A 21,058-nucleotide genomic window follows, 5' to 3' on the forward strand; every position below is an offset into this window, starting at 1 on the left:
TTGGGTTTGTGTTGGTGAGTTCATGTCTTTTGAAATGTTATCTGCTATGCAAAAGAAATGCAACTTCTTACCTAATGTGACTAAAATTTACATCAATTTTGCTAGATACAAATAGTGCATTGCTGTATTTGATAGATTTGTGTGACTACAAAGTTACATAAAAATAGTATGATTAGGATAACATGACTGGTCAGATTACATTTACTTTTGTTAGAAAACATTTTTTTTGAAGAAGTTCAAAATAAAACTTACACATTTATTACTGTGCAGAGCGTAGATGTTTGTTGAATTAGCTCTAATGTTAAAGTAGAACTCCTACAGTCACTGAGAATCCTCCCCCCAAACCCCCGTTCTATTGGTGTATCACATCTTTTGACATTAATGCTGGACTTGATATATTTACAACTAATAACAATTACATCGTATAAGTGAAGTTCTGAGTGAGCAACCACAGCCTTTCCTGGCAGCCTGGGATTCAAGGCAGGAGCAAAGCCCATGCATGGTATGGCAATCACGCTCATTAATACTGGGTCAACTTGAGTCACCAGTTCATCTAATATGCAAGCTTTTGCAATTTAGGTTGGACCATATATTGTCACTAAAAAAGATATGAAATAGGAACAGAATAGTCTTTAAGTAGTCTGCAGATTAACCTACTAAACATTGAGAAGTTGGGCACTCAGAGTGGGTAAGCATTTTGTGTAAACTACATAACGGCGTCTTTACAAAAAATGTTCCTTTCACTAATACTCTTAATTTTCTAGTGATATATTCTCACGTGCCAGGCTTTCATGGGTTTAACAATCTATGGGTGATTAGACAGACACTTAGGAAAAAAAAAAAATGCCATTGCCCTTTAAACTTCTAAATTTAGCTTGCTCATCTAATATTTCAAATGCATTCCTATCTCAGCTTCTCATTGTCAGTGTGTTTAAATTGAATTCCTTGAGCACTAACGTGTCACTTACACAGAATGATGGGATCATGTAATGACATGTTGTGATAGATCAGCCTGTGAATTAAATCAGAATTTTTTTATTTATCTTATACCTTTATTTATTTTGGTCCCATGTTACATTAAAAACAGAGTACAGCAAATGGCACTGATATGTTTCCATTTTAAATGCAAAATCAATTTAGTTTTTTGTGTTTTAATATCTCTGCATTTCTTGAGCTTCTGTAAATACTGAATTGGTGTAATTTAAGTGCTGCCAATGAACAATGGATAAATATAGTGTTTTGCAACTGATCGAAAAAATTTGCAACTTTTATTATCCTGTACAAGGTTCAGATAACTTTTTTGTGCATCTTCAAGAAAAGTTTTGTTTGCATGTGGTCTCTTGATATTCAAACTACTATATACTGATAGGTCATTTAAATGTGTGGATTTGCAATTAACTCGATCAAGTTTTAAATTTTGTGCTACTTCAAGATTGCTTTGTCATCTCTTAAAGTTCTGCTGTAATCTATAAAAATAAATTATTTAAACAATGATTGTCCTTCTGTCATGGGTAATCCTGCTGTTTAAGAAAACAAAAAGGGAAGTTGCAGTCGTTCTTAACAATTGAGGTTTCTGTGGTATTCTTAAATTACACATTTTTAGGTAGAATTAACTGTTATTGCAAAGCAAATCTAATAAGTTGCAGAAGTAAGCTGCCTACAGGGTTTGTTTTTTGTTTCTTCTTTCAAAACAAGACTATTTGGGTAGAACTGTTCTATATTGTTAGCATATTCAGCACTTAGTGTAAGTGTTAATTTATCTTCTAATTGTGTCTGCAGGTGTTTAGCTACGCTTGCTGTTTTGTTGTCTTTTACATTATAGATTTATTTTATGTTTCGTGTTTGAATTGCTTATCAATACCTAAGCGTTTCTGCTTAGCAGCATAAGTGGGTTATTCACTCCATCCTGTGTTCTGAAATTGATTCTTGCTGGCTCTATAAACATGCTCACATACTGTACAATATATATATATTCACATTTTTTTCTTTCTACACTTATTATTGACCTGTTTTTATTCTCTTTATTTGTAGTTATTGGGAGAGGTGGGGAACAAATCACAAGAATTCAGCTGGAATCTGGCTGCAAAATTCAGATTGCGCCCGGTAGGTTATAAGTGAGCATATAATTATAGTGGGAGGGTTGTATTTGTGTGTGCTAGTCTATGAAGAAGAAATTATTCTGCTCTGCTGGAACATAAATTATTTCAGTTGGACGGTGTTGCCTTTTTGATCTGCACATCTTAATGACTTATTTAAGTGTGGGTATTTAAGCTTTAAACTGGTCAGGATGATTAGTTGTTGGCACTGTAACAGTGTTTTGTATTTAGGAGACAAAAGAGCTAAATCTATGTAATATTAGAATTCCTTTGATCCATTTTCAGTTGATCACTCTGTATTTGTGATAATCTGTGCCCATGTTATTTAAAAACAAAATCTGTCAATATCTTTATGGCATGGTTAAATGCCAACTCATTTTGTTTTTAATTACCCTAAAAGCTAACACACACTTGTTTTTGTTTGTTGTGGTTTTTTTTTTTTGTTTGTTTTTTTTTTAAACTGACAGACATGTACATTTGAATGCCTTTTGACACACATTCTATTGCTCCCTTAATGTATCTGTGATTAACGTTTTGAGCAAAGTCTATTATAAGTTTATAAACCTAGCACATGGTATGGGCAGCATTTGCAAGTTTCAGGGGAAAAGTAAAACAGTAATGCAAAATGCAGTAGATTTTACAGCAATTCTGAGTTTTATTGTAATGCTTTGCTTTGATTATTGTGTATATTCCTGATATGTAATTATATCTGTTATAAAATTTTAATTTCTCTCCTTAACAGATAGTAGTGGATTGCTAGAGAGGCCTTGTACATTGACTGGAACCCCAGAAAATATAGAGTAAGCATTTTTGATGTGTTTTTTTGTCTCCTGTGGATGGAAATTTTAAAATATCACGGGGGCGTTATATGTCTTGGCTTAAAAATAATTCTCTTGTCTCTTGTCTTTCTTCTTTTAAAAAAAAAATTTAAAAAAATAAGACAGGCAAAACGACTGTTGGGGCAGATTGTGGACCGATGTAGAAATGGTCCTGGTTTCCACAGTGAGATGGATGGAAATAGTGCCATTCAGGAAATCTTAATTCCAGCAAGCAAAGTGGGACTGGTCATTGGCAAGGGAGGAGAGACAATAAAACAGCTGCAGGTGGGTACTTGCACCCATCCTTGAAAGTTTTATGCACAAATCATAAACTTCAAGTTAGGCTTCCTTTTTTTGTTAATTTGAGAATGACTAGTGACAGTTTGTTTGGAAGTTTGCTCTAAACAAATATAATCTTGATTTGTTTAATTTTCACTTCTAGTTAGCGGACAGCCTTCATTCATTAGCTTATCTGTCTATTTTTTTCTGCTTTGTTAAATTCTAGTAGCAGTTAGCATTACACTTCTCTGTTAACAAAAGAGATGACCGTGCATATTAGATACTTTTTTCATCTTAAATGTGAACTTGAAGGAGTTGTCTGGTTGACACTGAAATTATTTTGCACAGTCATTGTCATACAGACGTACAGTTCAAGAAATTTGCATGGTTCAGTGAACCTGTATTTATAAATTAAAATGATTTTCTCTAACAGGTAATAAGGCATCAAAAGTAATTTTTTAGTTTTTTGTTTTACACTTTTTCTTCTTTTGATACCCCACTGCCCACAAAAGCACTGCAGAAAGCACCTTTAGTTTTATATGTGCAACTTCATTTAATGCAAGTTAGCAAGTTTTGCAATGCACGTTACTTGAAAATGTCTGCTCAGCATGATCTGTTCACTTGTTTGAATTTAACCCTGAAATGACCTCTGCATGAGTTATACAGTGATCCCTCGCTATATCGCGCTTCGACTTTCGCGGCTTCACTCCATCGCGGATTCTATATGTAAGCATATCTAAATATATATTGGGGATTTTTCGCTGGTTCACGGATTTCTGGACAGTGGGTCTTTTAATTTATGGTACATGTTTTCTCGGTTGGTTTGCCCAGTTTATTTCATACAAGGGACGCTATTGGCAGATGGCTGAGAAGCTGCCCAATCAGAGCATGTATTATGTATTAAATAAAACTCCTCAATTATATATGATATGCTTCCCGTGCGGTGCTTCGCATACTTAAAAGCCCGAACAGCATGTATTGATTTTTGATTGTTTGCTTCTCCCTGTCTGTCTCTGTCTCTAATATTCTCTGCTCCTGACCGAAGGGGTGTGAGCAGAGGGGCTGTTCGCACACTGGCCAAGAGGATTCGGACGGACGCTCCCCTGAAAAATGCTGAAAGACTACCTTCACATTGCTCCCTTGCTAGCAGCTGCTTTGTCACGGTGCTTCACATACTTTAAAGTCCGAACACCACCTATTGATTTTTGGTTATTTGCTTTTCTCTCTCTCTCTCTCTGATATTCTCTGCTCCTGACACGCACTCCTTTGAAGAGGAAGATATGTTTGCATTCTTTTAATTGTGAGATGGAACTGTCATCTCTGTCTTCTCATGGAGTACAGTTTAAACTTTTGAAAAAGAGACAGTTTGTTTGCAGTGTTTTAAAGTCACTGTCTCTACAACCTCCTGTGTTTCTGTGCAAATCTGTTACCCAAGCGTGACAATATAAAAATAACAATATAAACGTATGGTTTTTACTTCATGGCTTTTCACCTTTCATGTGGGGGTTCTGGAACGCAACCCCCGCAATTGAGGAGGGATCACTGTAATTTGTTTAACCGGTTTTATGACTGATAGTATAGTTAACTCTTGTTTTAAAAAAACAAATTAACAGGGTTTTAGAGAGTGAAATGATCTAAAAATTGAGTCTGCTTCTGCAAAAATCTTTGGCCCTTCTTGCTCAATGTACACTTAAAACTTCAACATTTTTGCACTGCGCGGCTGAGACTGGGTTTCATTCTACCTACAGGCTCAGACTTCTTCATGATCAGTTTGAAGAAATATACAAGGCATAGAACTTGCACATTTGCTGCATTATAGGGCCTTGTGAACTGAGTTAAAACATTATTAGTGAGTCAGAGGGATCTTGGGACTTACTTAATGCCTTACCATGTGTTTTCTATCTATAGAGGTGAAAAGGAGGCTGGGGTTTGGTAGGTATTTTAGACTTAGCTTTAAATATTTAAGTGTCCTTTGCATTTCTTTTTTTCCCCCCAAAGTGGCATTTTTTAATTATATTCCTGTACTTGATAGTGCTGTTAGGAGCTGTTTTTTTTTTTGTTTTTTTTTTTTGTTTTTTTTAAAAAGTAACATTTCTAGAAGAGTATAAAATAGCTTTAGAATTTTAATTATGGACAAATATTGGAATCATTGATGCTAAAGAATTAATCTTCCAATGGTTGAAATTGTTTTTAGTACTGCGCTCACCCCCCCACAATGGTGTGCATAAGCTGTTAACATACTCAAGATAAGTGCATTTATCCATTTTCTCAAACCAAAGACAGAGTGCAATGTCCATTTTATTACAGGAACGAACTGGTGTAAAAATGATCATGATTCAAGATGGCCCATTGCCAACGGGTGCAGACAAGCCACTCCGAATGACTGGAGATCTCTTTAAAGTACAGGTATCAGTCTATGGGTGGTATTTTTAAACAGTAGTTAATTAATGATAACTGTCTGACTTTATTTAAAGGATGGTGAATGAAGGCCATATACACTTCTTCAGTTAAGCATTTAGGATTGTTTTTGCTTGGTTTAAGGTTCACTGTGCTTTTATGGTAGGAACAAGTGCTAATTTCTTAAGACTGAACATTTTGTACCATACCTATCTGGTGGATAATGCTGATCTCTTTACCTGCAGCAAGCAAGAGAGATGGTCATGGAAATGATCCGAGAAAAGGATCAAGGAGATTTTAGAAGTGGCCGGAGTGACTTTGGATCGAGATTGGGGGGTAGCAGCTTAGATGTAAGCTTGTATAATCAATTGCTACATCTTTTAGAAATTCCTCTGGGAGATTGATTTTTTTTTATTCCTTACATTTTTTTGTTTGTTTTAGGTTGCTGTCCCACGATTTGCTGTTGGAATAGTTATTGGGAGAAATGGGGAAATGATCAAAAAGATTCAGAATGATGCTGGTGTGAGAATCCAGTTTAAACCAGGTGTGTGTATTAGCATTTAAATTTATGTAATTTTGCTTTATCTTGTAATATTTACTTAGAAAGAAAACAGATTTGTCTCCCGAGTGTCGCAAAGGAAATTTTATTTAAGGGTTCAAATTCAATCTTGGCCATGTTACTCTGAGCAAGACTGAAACACTGTCGTCTTCATGAACAAAGTAATAAACCTTGTTAAAATATTAACAATGATCTGTGAAGGGTAATGTTGAAAGATTAAAATTGCATCATAACTGCATATTTAAAAAGAAAAAAAGAATGATGGAAAGTAAAGGTTAAAGGATGCAGCATTTTGGCTGTATGTATGTCCATAATTTTTAACCTTGCATATTGGTCTAATAGTTTTGTTGCATATATACATTGTTCTTTTCAGATGTTCATGCAGACTTGTTTCGGTCTTCCTAGTAAAAAAAGTTAGCAGGCCGTAGAATTTATTAGAATTTTTATTGTTCCCATATTAAGGTGTGTTTAACACTTATTGTGAATGTATCCTTTCTAAGCCAACTTTTTTATTTTCATCTCCTTTCCCTAGATGATGGTATAAGCCCAGAGAGAATTGCACAGGTCATGGGACAGCCAGAAAGATGTCAGCATGCTGTTCATCTCATTAATGATCTGGTCCATACAGCACAGGTAACCCAAAGATGGATTATAATGCAGTGAAGCCATAATTAAACTGTTCTGCTTAATTGGGGCCGATTTGTATATGGCACAATACATAAACTTCTGATCCAAACAATTGACTAGATGGCACACGTTTCATAGGAATACATTTTTAGTTGTTTTATTTTCTTAATCAATGAAGAACACACTGATTAACTGCAGTGCTTTCTCTGATATTTGCATTTTTTGGTTTACTAATGTCTGAAGAGCAATTTTAAATATCTGTATTACTGTATTATTAAGTTTTAGGTAGTACTATTTTATCATCAGCAGTTTCCCAATCTGCATTTCGGATTTCAGAGATTTGATTGTCTTGAAAGTAGTGTAGAAATGTACTTTTTGTTCTTCTGCAAACCAAAGAGAGTTATCATTGTGTAGTGGGTATTAGTCTTAATTTGGTAAGTAACCTTGACATGTAACAGAAGACTTATTAATTAAAAATAAGATGTTGGAGGAATTTCAGTTGGTTTATGAGGTTTTATATAAAATTATTTTGGTATGTAGTCATTTATTAAATAAGCTTGACAGAGCAGTGGTGAGGCCAAAGGAGGAAAGGACTGAAATGGTGGCAGATGAGTCAAAACTATAAACACCTAAGGATAGCAAAAACCATTGAAAGTGATAGGAGGAAATCTAGAAAAGGGTAAATCAGTATAATGTCTGTTAAGATGGTGTTTGAGTTTGTACAAGCTAAATGTGGGGGGTAAAATTTTCAGTTTCTTCAGGACTAGTTAATTACAAAAGTCTAAATTTTAATTCCACTTAGACTTAAAGAATAAACATTTACCAGACTGTTTCCTTTTTCCTCGTTTGAATTTTCAGAATATTTACAGCCAGCAGGATTGTCTAATTAAGAGAATTGCCTTCCAGTTGTTGTAATGCCTTTAGATTCAGCTTCTTTAGCTATAAACAAAGAAACACTTCTTTTCCCTTTTTCAAAGAAATGGGTGAATCGTTTCATGAGTCTCTTAATGATGTGTTTTAAATAAAAAAAAAAAAAAAAGTCGGCAGCCATGTAATTTATTTCATAATATAAAAGTTCTTTGTTTCAGTGATAGTAATGCATGTAACTTAATTTGTGACATATTGTACAAGTGTGTTTGAAACAGTGTGGCTTAATACTATTTAACTGAATTAATCATGGCATTCAGTTTTTCATAATTGGTCATTGAATGAAATTTAAATTAAACTTGAGGTCAGTGGTAAATCTCAAGGACAGCAAGATGAAGAGATTTTTTGCTAATTAATCTTCAAATGCTAGCTGAAAGATAATAAATGTAAAAATAGAAAACAGAAAAGCTTTTTAAACTACAAGAGATCTTTTTGACAGTTTTTTTTTTTCATAAAGCTGGAAATGAATGAAATAAATGGTTTAAAAATTCCAAATTTTAACATTTTAAAGTAATGGCTAAGACTTAATTTAGAATATCTAGTATTTTAAGTCTGTCTGTTTCGGTGAATACAGTTCTCTGTGTGGTAGCAAGTGTAAAAAAAAAAAAAATGTTCAGCGAGGCATACCAGGAATTTTAGCATTTCAGATGAAAGCTTTTGAACTGTGATCGACAAGGTGCTCCGTCACACACAAAAATTCTTCCGTTGGGAAGTCTGTCACAACCAAACATCCATTAGGAGTTTTTTCCCCTCATAATGAAGTCCTTTTTTTTTTTTTTGTAAACATCCCATGAAAATGCAGCAGTAAAGAATGAATGCCATAACTGTCTGAAAAAATATTTACAACAACATTTATTTATATAGCACATTTTCATACAAAAAGTAGCTCAAAGTGCTTTACATAATGAAGAATAGAAAAATAAAAGACACAGTAAGAAAATAAAATAAGTCAACATTAATTAACATAGAATAAGTAAGGTCCAATGGCCAGGGTGGACAGAAAAAACAAACTCCAGACGGCTGGAGAAAAATATAAAATCTGTAGGGATTCCAGACCATTAATGATAATGACCATAAATGAAATAGTCCTCTTTGGATTTAGGGTTCTCACGGAAGGACTTGATGATGATGATGATGATCATCTAGACTTCTGCCTTTTAATCCATCCATCATTGTTGGAGCATCATGAAGCTTTGTGTGCCACCACCACAAAGAAACCGGAAAAAGAAACACAAGAGAGAAAACTTGTTAGTTTATGCAAATATACTGGCTTATATAAGAAGTAACATGAAGGCCTCAGAATTTGGAGCATGGTTTGCTTCCATCCTAATGCAAAGTACACATTACAGGATAATTGCCTTGATTCATTTCTTTCCGACAATCACAGAAGTGTCCCTAGATAGAGTTTAAAACAGTGCTTTTCTCAGATTATCTTCTAATGTAGCGATGTAATGTATGTAGTGATGATTCTTAACCTTCCTAATTTGCTCACTAGCCAGTTTGAACAGATTTCAGATCATTAAAAATGTTCAATACTTTACTCTCTAAATTCTGTAGTATTTGGGGGAGTGGAAGACTGTGAAGAAACATACACACATACACAGTAAATCCTTACTATCTAAGGAGTCTGATTCTGCAATTCACTTATCTACTATTACTGTATGTGACACCTGCAGTCGAATTGGACCTGTATGTGGCCATGTGGATTAAAAAAGAATAATTCATAGAGGCTTAGCAGCACCAGCGACATATGAGATTGTACAATAACAAATCTGTAATGCCCTTTGATGTCTCTGGTTGCTCTCATGCTAAACTGAATGGATTGACGAGTGACTACTTGGCACCAAGAGGTGTGGTTAATGAGACCAGGGCTTGTAACAAGGTTTCTGTAAGTGAAACTATGGAAGAATCATTAATGGATATTTAAGGGTACATCCACCCGCCCCGCCATCTCCTCCAAAAGTCATCCCATTTAACCCTCATCCCACCTACCTTATCCCCCCACAACCTACCCACTAAAAGCAGCAGAAAAATATGGGGCAGGACAGGTCTGTCACCTTTTTAAAGACCAACAACTAATGAGATATCAGTTTAAGAACTGAAATAAACTTGAAAATAAGGAAGCAGACCTCTTTCTTCCAGAGTTAGAAAGAAATGGAAGATTAATTAGCAGAATTATGGCAATAATGAGTCCCTCTATATTGTCTCTGTAAGACTATCATCACAGGACCAATAAAGAAATGAGTTGGGTACAGTATAAATTGGCATTTTAGTAAACATAAGATGCATAAACCTTGCTGCTCCCATCTTCCCGGCCATGGTTTTATATGCTTTTTTTTTCTTTTTTGATTAGTCAGTGCAAAATACTGTATTGCACATACTATTGCAGCATGTCTTACTTGACGGTTGCCCACCAAGTTTTGTAGTCACATTTTTTTGTTAGCGAGAATTTGTGCAAGATCCCAGGATTGGAGAATCTCAGAAAAATGTATAGCAGTAGAGTGTTGTACCGTGTTAGCCTACTTTCTCCTGTAGAAAACTGTATAGTGTTCTTAGACCTGCCTAATCCAATTCAGGAGCTTGTTCAGTCATCACTGGACAGGATGTCAAATATTGAATGTCCAACTCCTCCATGCATCTGCTCTTGCAATTGCTCAGAGTTGGACAATAATCTAATTCACGTCTTTGAGGAGGTGGGAGGAAAATATATGCAGATACGGAGAGAATGTACAAAGCCACACTGATGACTCAGTGAGTTTTTCAAACCCAATATGCCGCCTTTGTTTTAGCAGATGAAAATGCCTCTTGGTCAAATTGAAGTCTTAACTATATCACTTAAAGCATAATCATATGTTTCATTCTTATGGAATCCAATCATTTATCCTTCCCAGAGGTTTAGGTTATAGTCCAGAGGCATAATCCTAACTGAATAGGTGACTCTAATTTAGTCTTGTGTGAGAGTCTGCATATATAATTGTTTATCCTGTATTGAACTGATGTGTCATCCAGAGACTATTCATGACTTGCAAGAATCCCTGTTTTAGCAGGCTAAATCTCTGTACAGCAGTGTAATGGGCAATTGAATTCATGAAATAGATGATAAAATGAATGAAAAAACATTAATTGTCAGAGGTGCATTGTTTAATTTTCTGAAAACAAAACAATTTTCTTTTTGCAGCAGCAGTTCCATTGTGCCGTTGAAAAAGTAATTTGATTTGTTTGAATCAATTAGCCGTAAAGTGTAAAGAAAACACTGCTTCTAAACTGGCTTAATGCTAGATTAGGATCATGGAGAGTTAGAGCCTACTCCTGCAGCATCATGTGTGATATATAAAAAAAATGCAGTGGGGAGGATGTAATCAAATGTTATTTATCAGAGTTTACTTTTGTTATTAATGTAAAGATGAATGCACTTAATCATTCTTCACTGCCTTAGCTTGTCATTTTGTAAGAATTTTTCTTTATTCATTTGGACTTCCTTGTAGCAAGCACCCTATTGAGGCAAGTTTGCCGCAATGATTTTCAGTTTTATTACGTAGGGTTGTTTGCCCTTGGAGTATAATTAGCAGTTTTTATTGAAAACACATTGAACATGAGGTATGTATTCATATTGTATACTTTGGTTTTTTGGTTTTTTTTCCCTTCCCTCTCTCACTTTCTAGGAGCGAGATGGTTTTGGTGGACCCGGAGGTCCTCGGGGTAGAGGCAGAGGGCGAGGCGAATGGAGTCTTGGTACAGCAGGAGGCCTACAAGAAGTAACTTACACGATACCTGCGGATAAATGTGGCCTTGTCATTGGCAAAGGTAAGGGTGTTTAGGTCCTTTAATATCTGTATACTGCTTTTTCTATATTTTATGTACTTAACACAGGACCAAAACAATGCAGTTTGTTTTATTTTTAGATGTGAGTTCACTACAGTTTAAACCTTGACTCTCTCCATGCCCAATTCTGCCCATCCATCCCTTTCATTACGTTTCTTTCATTTCAAATTTTTTTTACATCTCTCGTTTCCATTCAGTCATTTAGAAGCAACATCCAACCATCTTGTGTTTAATTTATTTCTTCAATTTCACTGCTTTTAATATATTAGGATTCTTTCTTAAGCTCTAAATGAACAGTTTTTATGATGAGTTGTGTACTGCAGTGGTATATTTTGTTTGGTTTTTTTGTGCGTCCCTGTCATTTTGGAATTAGAAATTTAAGTTATTAGCAAGTTGTTTATATCCTTTTACATTTACTCTTTTTTTAAGATTTTTCATCTTTTTTCTAAGAATTTTATGGGGAAACTTGGTTTATGAAGAGTCAGATATATACTTGTTACTACAAGTGCGATCCATGTCTTCAAAGAATATACTTGTACATTTGCTGTGTAACTTGTTTTTGTTTTATTTTAAATTTCAAACGAGGTACTATAATTGATGAAAGTTCAAATATACAGATAAGTACAGATAATAAAAGCCTGTTAAAGTGATCTGTAATTTGCTTTGATTACACTCCCTGCTACATTCACTCACTGCAGCCTTTGGTCCCAAGTAAGTCATTTCAAATGCCTTTCCTTATGTTGTTGAAAACAGTTGTTTATGATGGACAAACTAGAGCAGTAAATGTAGATGGAAGAAACCATGTTTTTAAGCACGTCATATTTTTACAGCTTATTGTGTAGGTCTAATCAAGCTAGACCATGGAATAACGATATAGTGGAAGGGGCAAAATGGGCATCTGACTAGCTATGCTCTCTGGGGCCGTGAGACCGCTATAATTAATGGATTTTGAAATTGGGTTCTCAATTCTGCGGCACAGTGGTTAGTGCTCCGGCCTCACAGGTCATCCTTCCTGTTGTCGTCTTTTGTGCATAAGGAGTTTGCAGTTTCTACTGGTATTTGCACAGTTTTTCTTTTGTGTACTCCTGTTTTCTTCCCACATGTTCAGAGGCACGTGTGTCAGGTTAAGTGGGAATCCAAACTGTGTCAAGTGGCATCATGGATGTGTCCTGCAATGGAATAATGTCTTGAATAAGGCTGAGTGGTGCCTTGCATCCATTTCTGCTATAGTAGGCTTTGTTTTCCTGTGATTTTATTTAAATGGTTAAGACTTTTATGACTTTATTTTAATGATGTACACTATTCATAATTAAAACTAGAGAGTGAGAAGAGAGGTAATATGAACACAAAAAATGAAGACATTTTTTATAATTTAATACAGCACATTTTAGTCAATAAATGACAGTAGCAGATTCTGGCACTGCATCTGAATGGTTTTTTTCTATCAGATGCTTTTTTTACACTCGTGCAAGTGAGTTTAATTGGAAGCTCTAAATTAGTAAGGGTTTGTGTCCACATGTGCTTTTGATGTGGTTGACTGGCATCCTGTACTGGTCCATTTTGTGCTTTACATATGATGCTAGTGAGATACCATTGGACTTAATGCGATTCCCAGTGATCGACAGAGTGAGTCCAGAAAATGGATGAACTGGCACATAAAAATAACATTCACACTGTATATATAAAGAGCAAGAGGTGTGGTGTTTTGCTTATACAGTCATAATCCTAAAACATCGTTAGTATTTTGAGGAGTGCTTTGGAAATATGTTTAAAGAAGTGGGGTGTCTCAGGTTGTGATTCTCTGCATGTTTGATAACTTTGCCATGCCTAGCAGAATTACCACCATTAAGTATGTAAAGTTTGGTTATCTGCAAATAAGGAGTAAAAGTGACACCGAAGAGACAACATATTGCTAAAAGAGTCACAAGGAAGTTGGAAAATATTACCAGAGCATTGTATCTGTCTCTTTCCTATCAGTTGTCTGTAATTTAACTTTTCAGGGTTTTATTTTTGTATGTGTGGGGCTGTTTCTCAGTCTTCAAAATTTATGCCAAGCTTTTTAAAACCATTTTGACTTGGGCCCTCACACAGTAAAGGTCCTGGGCACAGGAGGCAGCTGTAGGAGTTAATCCCTGCTGCGCTGTACAAAGTTCATTTTAAGTTTATAATAGGCCACCAGCTTGCGGGTGGTCAAGCAAGTGCTTTTTCTCTTTCACTTTTTTTTTTTTTAATCAATCTTAAAGTGCCATTCTCTCTTCCAAAAGCACTTAATGAGGGGGATAATATGTGGAAAGTAACGTGACATTAATTGTTAAAGGTTTATAATAACAGCTCTCAATCATGTGGAAGATTTCACCCTGCGCTTAATGAGAGTGGCATTCAAGGCAATGGAGTCGAGTTAGGTGATGACAGAGTCAAATTAGGTTATTGGCTATTCATGTTCACTCTATTGCCTGCTATTTAAAAGTCATTGACCATCCAAAGGGGTGTGCTTTTGTGGGGTGGGGGTATTGGGCTGTTCCTCCTATATAAAATCCAGAGCAATAGAAATGTCAAGAACCTTCTGTGCAGAATGAAACTAACAAAAAACCCTGGTGCTTCAGTCCCATTCTGTGAATTAGCATAAGAAACAGGGCAATATTGATGGAGCAGGCACTGGGTCTGGGGCCTGTCAGCACAGCCTATTGGGCTGCTTGATTAATTGCTTTACGATGTGGAGTGCAGTCAGTGCCTGCAAACCCCTGAACTGTCCTGAATTATGTTTGGTGGGGGAGTGGTGGTTATATGGGGAGCAAGAGCAGCCTTGGTACATGGTGCAAGATCCCATCTTCAGGCAGTGATCAGCCTGTGCCATATGGTGGCCAGTGATTTTTAAAATGTCTTTTGTAGCAGCTTATCAGCTCTTGAGGACAATATGACCATTATCTAAGCCAAGTTTTCTTTTGGTATTGCTTTATTTTAAAAATGTGCTTTTGTTGTACTCTGTGTACATTGCATTTATTAAAGAGAATTCTAACACTGTCCTTTACCTCCTAAGATAAATGTATCACATTTTATTTTTATGAATTGATCCCTATAGAACACTTGTTTGTATTTCCATCACAGAGGAATTGAGCTGTTTAATGTTGCATTTTTATTTTAGAAGGTTAGAACAATCTAAATGAGAACAGGCCATTGAGCTCAACAAAGCTTTCCAGTTCTATCAAGTTATCTCTTCTATAATGAAGATGAGTTTTGAAAGTCCTTGAAGTCCTAATTCTACAATATTATTTGGTCTCTTATTCCATGTGTCTGTGATTCTCTATGGTAAAAAAAGAAAAACTTACTGATTGTGCAAAATTTACCCTTATGTGTCCAACAGTGTCCCCGTGTTCGTGATGAACTTATTTTAAAATCACAGTCTCGATCCACTGGACTAAATTCCTTTCATGATTTTAAAGATTTCAGCCATGTCTCCTCTTAATCTCCTTTTGCTTAAATTGAAAAGGCTGAGCTGTTTTAATCTTTCCTCATAATTCATCCCCTGCAACACTCAGATCAGTCTAATCGATCTTCCCTGGATGTTTTCCAGCACTGCTATGTCCTTTTTGTATTTTGGAGATCACAACTGCACACAGACTTCCAGATGGGCCTCACCAGTATGTGTTATAGCTTGAACATAACATTATTGGACTTGTACTCTACACATCAAGGTGCTATATAACCTAACATTCTATTAACCTTCTTAAATATTTATTGTATATCTAGATGCCATTGCTGTTCTTCAGTGACTATCCTTTGGTTTTCTAGATCCTAGAACATAGCATACACCACCCTACATACAGTAACACTTGGGGATTTTGGAGCAGTAGAGGGAAACACTTGGTTGAACTCATCATTAGTTAACTGTAGTTGATTTTACCGCTGACATCTTTCTGTAGTGCCCAAGTTGTTAATTTGACCAGTAGCTTGGTGGTAAGCAGAATACTCTTTAACATCTATGCTAGCCATGTGGCACAGCGAGTGAGAAGCCGGCCTGCAAACTACAAGCTTATTGTTGAGCTCCTGCTCCCTCTCTCCCATATCACTGTAAGATTCTTAAGTCACCTAACTTGCCTGTACTCAACTGCAGAAAATAAAAGAAAAACTGACCTAGCAGTCTGTCTATGTGAAGTGCCTTTGGTGCCATATGGTTTAGAAAGGCAATGCATACAAACAAGGTTGTCTGTATGCTCTCCATGCATTGTTAGTGAGGCTGACTGTCTCTGAGCAGTTGAACAAAAACCACAGGTTGGCAGGTTCAGGTTCCTGCCAAGGTGTTCTTGAAATGGTGTATGCCGCAAAACATCTGAAAAATTATTAAAGAGAATTGTTCTAGTTAACTGTACCATTTCTTAGAACTTCCCACACTGTCTGAAAGTTATGTTTCTGCAATTGAAAATAAAGCTATTGCTGGTAATACAAGAAGCAGAGATGCATTAATGCTGAGATTTTAATGGGAGGAAGGTGACAGTTACCCAGTATCATTTGAGACCTGCTTAGAAACTATGTATTTGATTTGATGGACATAAATTGCCAATTATTATAGAAATGTGTTGCACGTGATTAAAGTTTGGTAGTTTTGTATTTTCATCTTTTTACACACAAGTTGAAGTCGCCATACTGATGACTTTGCATCTGCAGAGTCCCGACATGGCTTTGTTTACTTTCTATCAGTTTATGAAACAGAATTCCGTTTCTTGTCTTGTGATGAGTTCTTTAAATTAGCCTTTTTTATATTTTTAAAACATTCCTGTTCTATCAAACATCTTTGGAAAACTTTCATAGGGTTTCACAATAATGTGTGACTTTTCATCCATATTAAGCAAGTCATTGCCACAGAACTATTTATGCTGGGTCTTGTATGCTACTGGAATAGAAATGACTTGAATTCATTAGAAAGCATGCATTTCAAGCACTGAGTACTGCATTTTAGGAAGTTTATTTGTATTTTATGCTGTACTCTCCATACTCTTGTTTCGTATGGCCTCTTTTCTATTGGAATAAACACCCCCAAAAAGAAGGCGGCCTTTTTAGCTTTTCATTGCTCTAATCTTACTCTGCAAGCCTGCATAGTTAGTGCTTTTCTCTTGGAGACCTCATAATGGTATCATTAATGCAAAAGTTAATTTGGTTTACAATGGGTTAATAGCCTAGGGGCAGTCTATTGGATCCAGTGGATGGTGAGTGGTGGGTGGAGAATTCTTTGAGGGGCTTTTTTCAGGCTAAGGTCAGAGGAGGTCATGAAAGTGTCACCCAGAAGTGAACAAACATGTAATTGATGTACAGACATCCAGCTCTCTTTTGAAGCCATTGCTGCGCTTTTTAACTTGTGATAGGGTATGAAGGAAAGGGAACCGGGCAGGGGGAGGTGGTGATTGAACTAAACAGGAGGATACATGACTGGTTGGGGATACGCTTTAATCGGTCCTTTTTATTTATTTTTTCGTTATTTTCTTTACCATTTAATTGCTTCCCTTTTATATTGCTTGTAGTTGACTGCTGTTTGTTCTGTTCATGTGTCTGCAATTTGGCATCAGGCAGCTTATTGTGTGAGGGGGAAACACTTTTTTTTTTCTTCTTCAATTTGTCACTTATTTTTAAATGAATATGTCAGTGTGAAATTGTGCTTACACATGCCATTTATCAGCCCTCTCTTAAACTGTCTTATTGCAGATTTTGCCGGAGTTCCCAGTAGTGCAGAAAAGTGGCTGGTTGACTACAGTTTTTGTCATTTTATTTAAAAGGTGGGGACTTGGCATTCAGGACTCCTATATTTAGCTTCCCTTTTAAATTTTAAGTAAACTTTTTAATGGAGGAGGGATGCATGGGGTGGTTTGGGGTGAAGTGCAGTGGCATTTGCTATGCGTCACAACAGCATTGCTGTTTCATGAAGTAAATTTATTTACTTTATTTTTAAAGCTTGTCGGCATCTGCAGAATTTGTGTAATAGGGAAATGTTGGATTTTTTTCTCTTTAACCACCAACTCCTCTCTATTTTTCACATATATTTATAACCTGAAATTCTTCAATCATTAATTTTGGCCAAGTTTACCTCTCAACAAGTCAGATATAGTAAACTGTTAGTTCCTCGTACACTCGGTATCTTGAAGTCTTAATGCTGAAAATTTTGGATAGGGAAAAGCAATACTCTGGCATCTTTTAAAAGGTTAATATTTGTGTAACAATGTCAAAAATATGTCCTGACTGGGCAAGCAGTTCTCCGTCATTTATAGCAATGTAAAGGAAATAACCACTAATGTGTTTGAAAAATTTTTCAATATATAAACAGATTTATGATGATCTTGGCATCATAGAGCATACAGTGGCTGATTAGCTTTGTGATCATGCACTTCATTGTCAAATTTCAGTGATGGGTGTTGTGTCTTAAGGTCTTATGAGCAATTTCAAACCTTGTTGTGACCTCGGACATTTATCCTTACAGTATTCTATCTTGTCTTCGTATACAGGTCAAATTCCGTTATAGCAAATATCAAGGTAACAAAATTTTAGGAATAATGAATACTTTTGTTGGGCCCAGACAAATGTTCATAGAACATGTTAAACAAATCTTATTTTAACAAAATGTAAATCTCAGTATAACTTTTTTTTTTTTTCGGACCAAAAATGGCCACTGAAGAAGATAATGCGATTCAGTCTTGGGAGCTCTGAAACAGGTTGTCTCAAAGAGACTGACAGTCTGCTGTGAAATTTCTAGTCTCTACCATTCTGAGGCAGCCAAGCATCCGAATGGATGGTTGTGTTGTATGCGGATACCGTACTGTTTGAGTTTCATAAAGCTTCTTAAAGTTTTCTTTGATATGAACCAAAAAAAGTGAGAAACAGCATCAGTTTATGCTGAAAGAAAAATGAACAATGATTCTGGAATGAAGAAAAATGATGTGGCAAACATTTTGGAATCTTTCCTTCATCTTCATCTAACGACTCATTTCATTTTTTATATCTATTTCCATTAAAAAAAAAAGTTACATGTAGTGTCTCATTTTCATTTTGTGTTCATACCTGTATTTCTAAAAATAAAATGCATCCTACAACTCAATTTTCATTCCTTATTTGCACCTGTATTTCTATTTGTAAAAAAAAAATTACATCTGACTCGTTTTTCATTCTGTGTTCATATCTGTAGTTCTAATAACACAAAAAAAACTTGTTTTCTTTCCATATTCATACCTGTATTTCTACTTAAAGTTACATCTAACATCAAATTTTCAAATAAAATATTTTTTGAAGTGTAAGAAGTACTGTTTTTTTATACAAGTACTGTCAAGCTTGGGTTATAGTGTTGCACGAGAAATAGGAAGGTAGGCCTAGGTTTTCAAGGAAAATATAGGTACTTTATTACTGCATAGAGAAGGCAGGTACAGCATCAAGACTTTGTTCAGACTAGGAGCTGTAAGGAGCTGCGGTACAGGTGATCGTCCTGCTTTAGCTCCCATCTTCAGATTAGAACACCACCAGGGGCTCGGATTCACCGCTGTGGCAGATGTGGTCTTGAGAAGACTGATCAGGAGAATGTGACTAAGAGCATACCAAAGCCCAGTGTTAAACGTCAAGCACTGTGCGACAGGCATGTTACATGGTAAGCCTGATCCTGCAGAGGACCACCAATTGCTTTGCCTTTTGGTTTAGCAGAGCAGCTGTGTGGCGGCTGTTGCGCCACTGCCATTAGACATGACGAATCGCCAGCAGACCCGGTCACAATACTATACGTATTTTCCCCATATTAGTTATAACAAAATTTCTCTCTTAACAAAATATTTTTATGGTCCCATGAGTTTTGTTATAATGGGATTCCACCTGTATTACAAAGAAAGATAAAAAAATACTTGATACTATTTCCAAGTTTCCTCATCTTGGATGTGGCAAAACCTTGCAATTTGTAATGCTCTGATGTTACATAACCATCTTCTTTTTGAAGATGGTCTTTATTGCTGTGTGTAGCAATATACTGCGCGTTAATGCAAGCGCCCCCAAATATGTTTCGTCTTCAGCAGCAGTAATGTCAGGATGTGTTTGATTGTGCGCCTTGATTTTAGAAGGCAGTAGAGAGGTTCAGTGAAATATCTGCTGATTTTTTTTTTTTCTGATTTTCGTTTCAGGTATATTCCCACATTACTTGTTGCTCCTCTCACATACCCAAGCTTCTACTTAACAAGATTTCATAGCTCTGTGTATACTTTTTTTGCTAACGTAAAAAAAAAAAAATAAATATCCAGACCTTTAATTTTTTGCTCATTTAAATGAGAGGTAAATGTGATGTTATGTTTTCCATATGTATTGTAGAGATTTCACAAGCCCAGCAGTTGCATCTTTGAGGGGTTAGTTACCTCATAGACCAAAGAGATCTGCAGAAGTTTGCTGCTGCAGCTGATATTACTCTGGTGCCCAGAGGGGACTGGGTGGTCTCATGGTCTGGAATCCCTGCAGATTTTTTTTTTTCTCCAGCCGTCTGGAGGTTTTTTTTGTTTTGTTTTGTTTTTTCTGTCCACCCTGGCCATTAGACCTTACTTATTCTATGTTAATTAATGTTGACATATTTTATTTTCTTACTGTGTCTTTTATTTTTCTATTCTTCATTTTGAACTACATCTTTTTGTATGAAAATGTGCTATATAAATAAATGTTGTTGGTGCCCATGAGGTCAAAGAGTCCATATTGCCTGGTGGCAGGTATTTCTTCCTGAAGTTCGTGCACAAACATTGGAAAATTTCCATGAGTGTTTGTGTTTTAACTGTTTTCTTTGGTACATTAAATACCTGGTTGCGTATTGTAAAATGGCTCTCTAGGGGCTATGGCTGCTGGACTAAGAGGTGACCATTTCAAAAAGAACATCAGTTGTGCTGAAGATTCCTTCAATTTCTTTACTTATCAGTGTGCTAATGGTTTAACAGGCTCATTTTGTAACTTGTATGCCTAAGTATAAAACATTACGTAGTTATTCTGTCCTGACAAATTTAAATAAAAGAAAAGCTTCTGTTCCTTGACTGAATGGGGTGTACCTTAAGAGAAGTGCACAAGGAAATTTTATTCTGGTATTCAAAACCTCAGTGTCCACATGAAAGCCTATAACATAATATAGGACTGTTTCCAAGAACCGGGACTATCTTTGACATCATCAAATGGTGACCCATCAACCTAAGGAAAATCTTAGTATATTTTTGTAATTCACCTTCATGTCCTTTGAGCTATTTAAAGACCGTAGCTTTGTTGCATGTAATATTGCCTTAATTTTAAAGCCATTTTATAGATGGCATTCTGTTGCCAGTTAGATGTACCTTTATAATGGCAGTACTCATACAGTGCATCCGGAAAGTATTCACAGCGCATCACTTTTTCCACATGTTATGTTACAGCCTTATTCCAAAATGGATTAAATTCATTTTATTTCCTCAGAATTCTACACACAACACCCCATAATGACAACCTGAAAAAAGTTTACTTGAGATTTTTGCAAATTGATTAAAAATAAAAAAACCTGAGAAATCACATGTACA

General features: G+C 35.9%; 1 protein-coding gene across 2 annotated transcripts in view; it reads left to right on the forward strand.

Annotated features, from left to right (window-relative positions):
• The window catches only part of fubp3 (far upstream element (FUSE) binding protein 3), a 97,655-nt gene that overhangs the window by 58,583 nt on the left and 18,014 nt on the right, over positions 1-21,058 (forward strand). For both annotated transcript variants that reach the window (XM_039764264.1, XM_039764265.1), the window contains exons 5-12: positions 2,032-2,103; positions 2,839-2,896; positions 3,037-3,199; positions 5,501-5,599; positions 5,836-5,940; positions 6,032-6,134; positions 6,682-6,782; positions 11,366-11,507. In XM_039764264.1, coding sequence (XP_039620198.1) covers positions 2,032-2,103; positions 2,839-2,896; positions 3,037-3,199; positions 5,501-5,599; positions 5,836-5,940; positions 6,032-6,134; positions 6,682-6,782; positions 11,366-11,507 — 843 coding nt within the window. The remainder of the gene's footprint in view (positions 1-2,031; positions 2,104-2,838; positions 2,897-3,036; positions 3,200-5,500; positions 5,600-5,835; positions 5,941-6,031; positions 6,135-6,681; positions 6,783-11,365; positions 11,508-21,058) is intronic.

Source organism: Polypterus senegalus, chromosome 9 (genome assembly GCF_016835505.1).
Source record: "Polypterus senegalus isolate Bchr_013 chromosome 9, ASM1683550v1, whole genome shotgun sequence".
In the NCBI taxonomy this organism is placed as follows: domain Eukaryota; kingdom Metazoa; phylum Chordata; class Cladistia; order Polypteriformes; family Polypteridae; genus Polypterus; species Polypterus senegalus.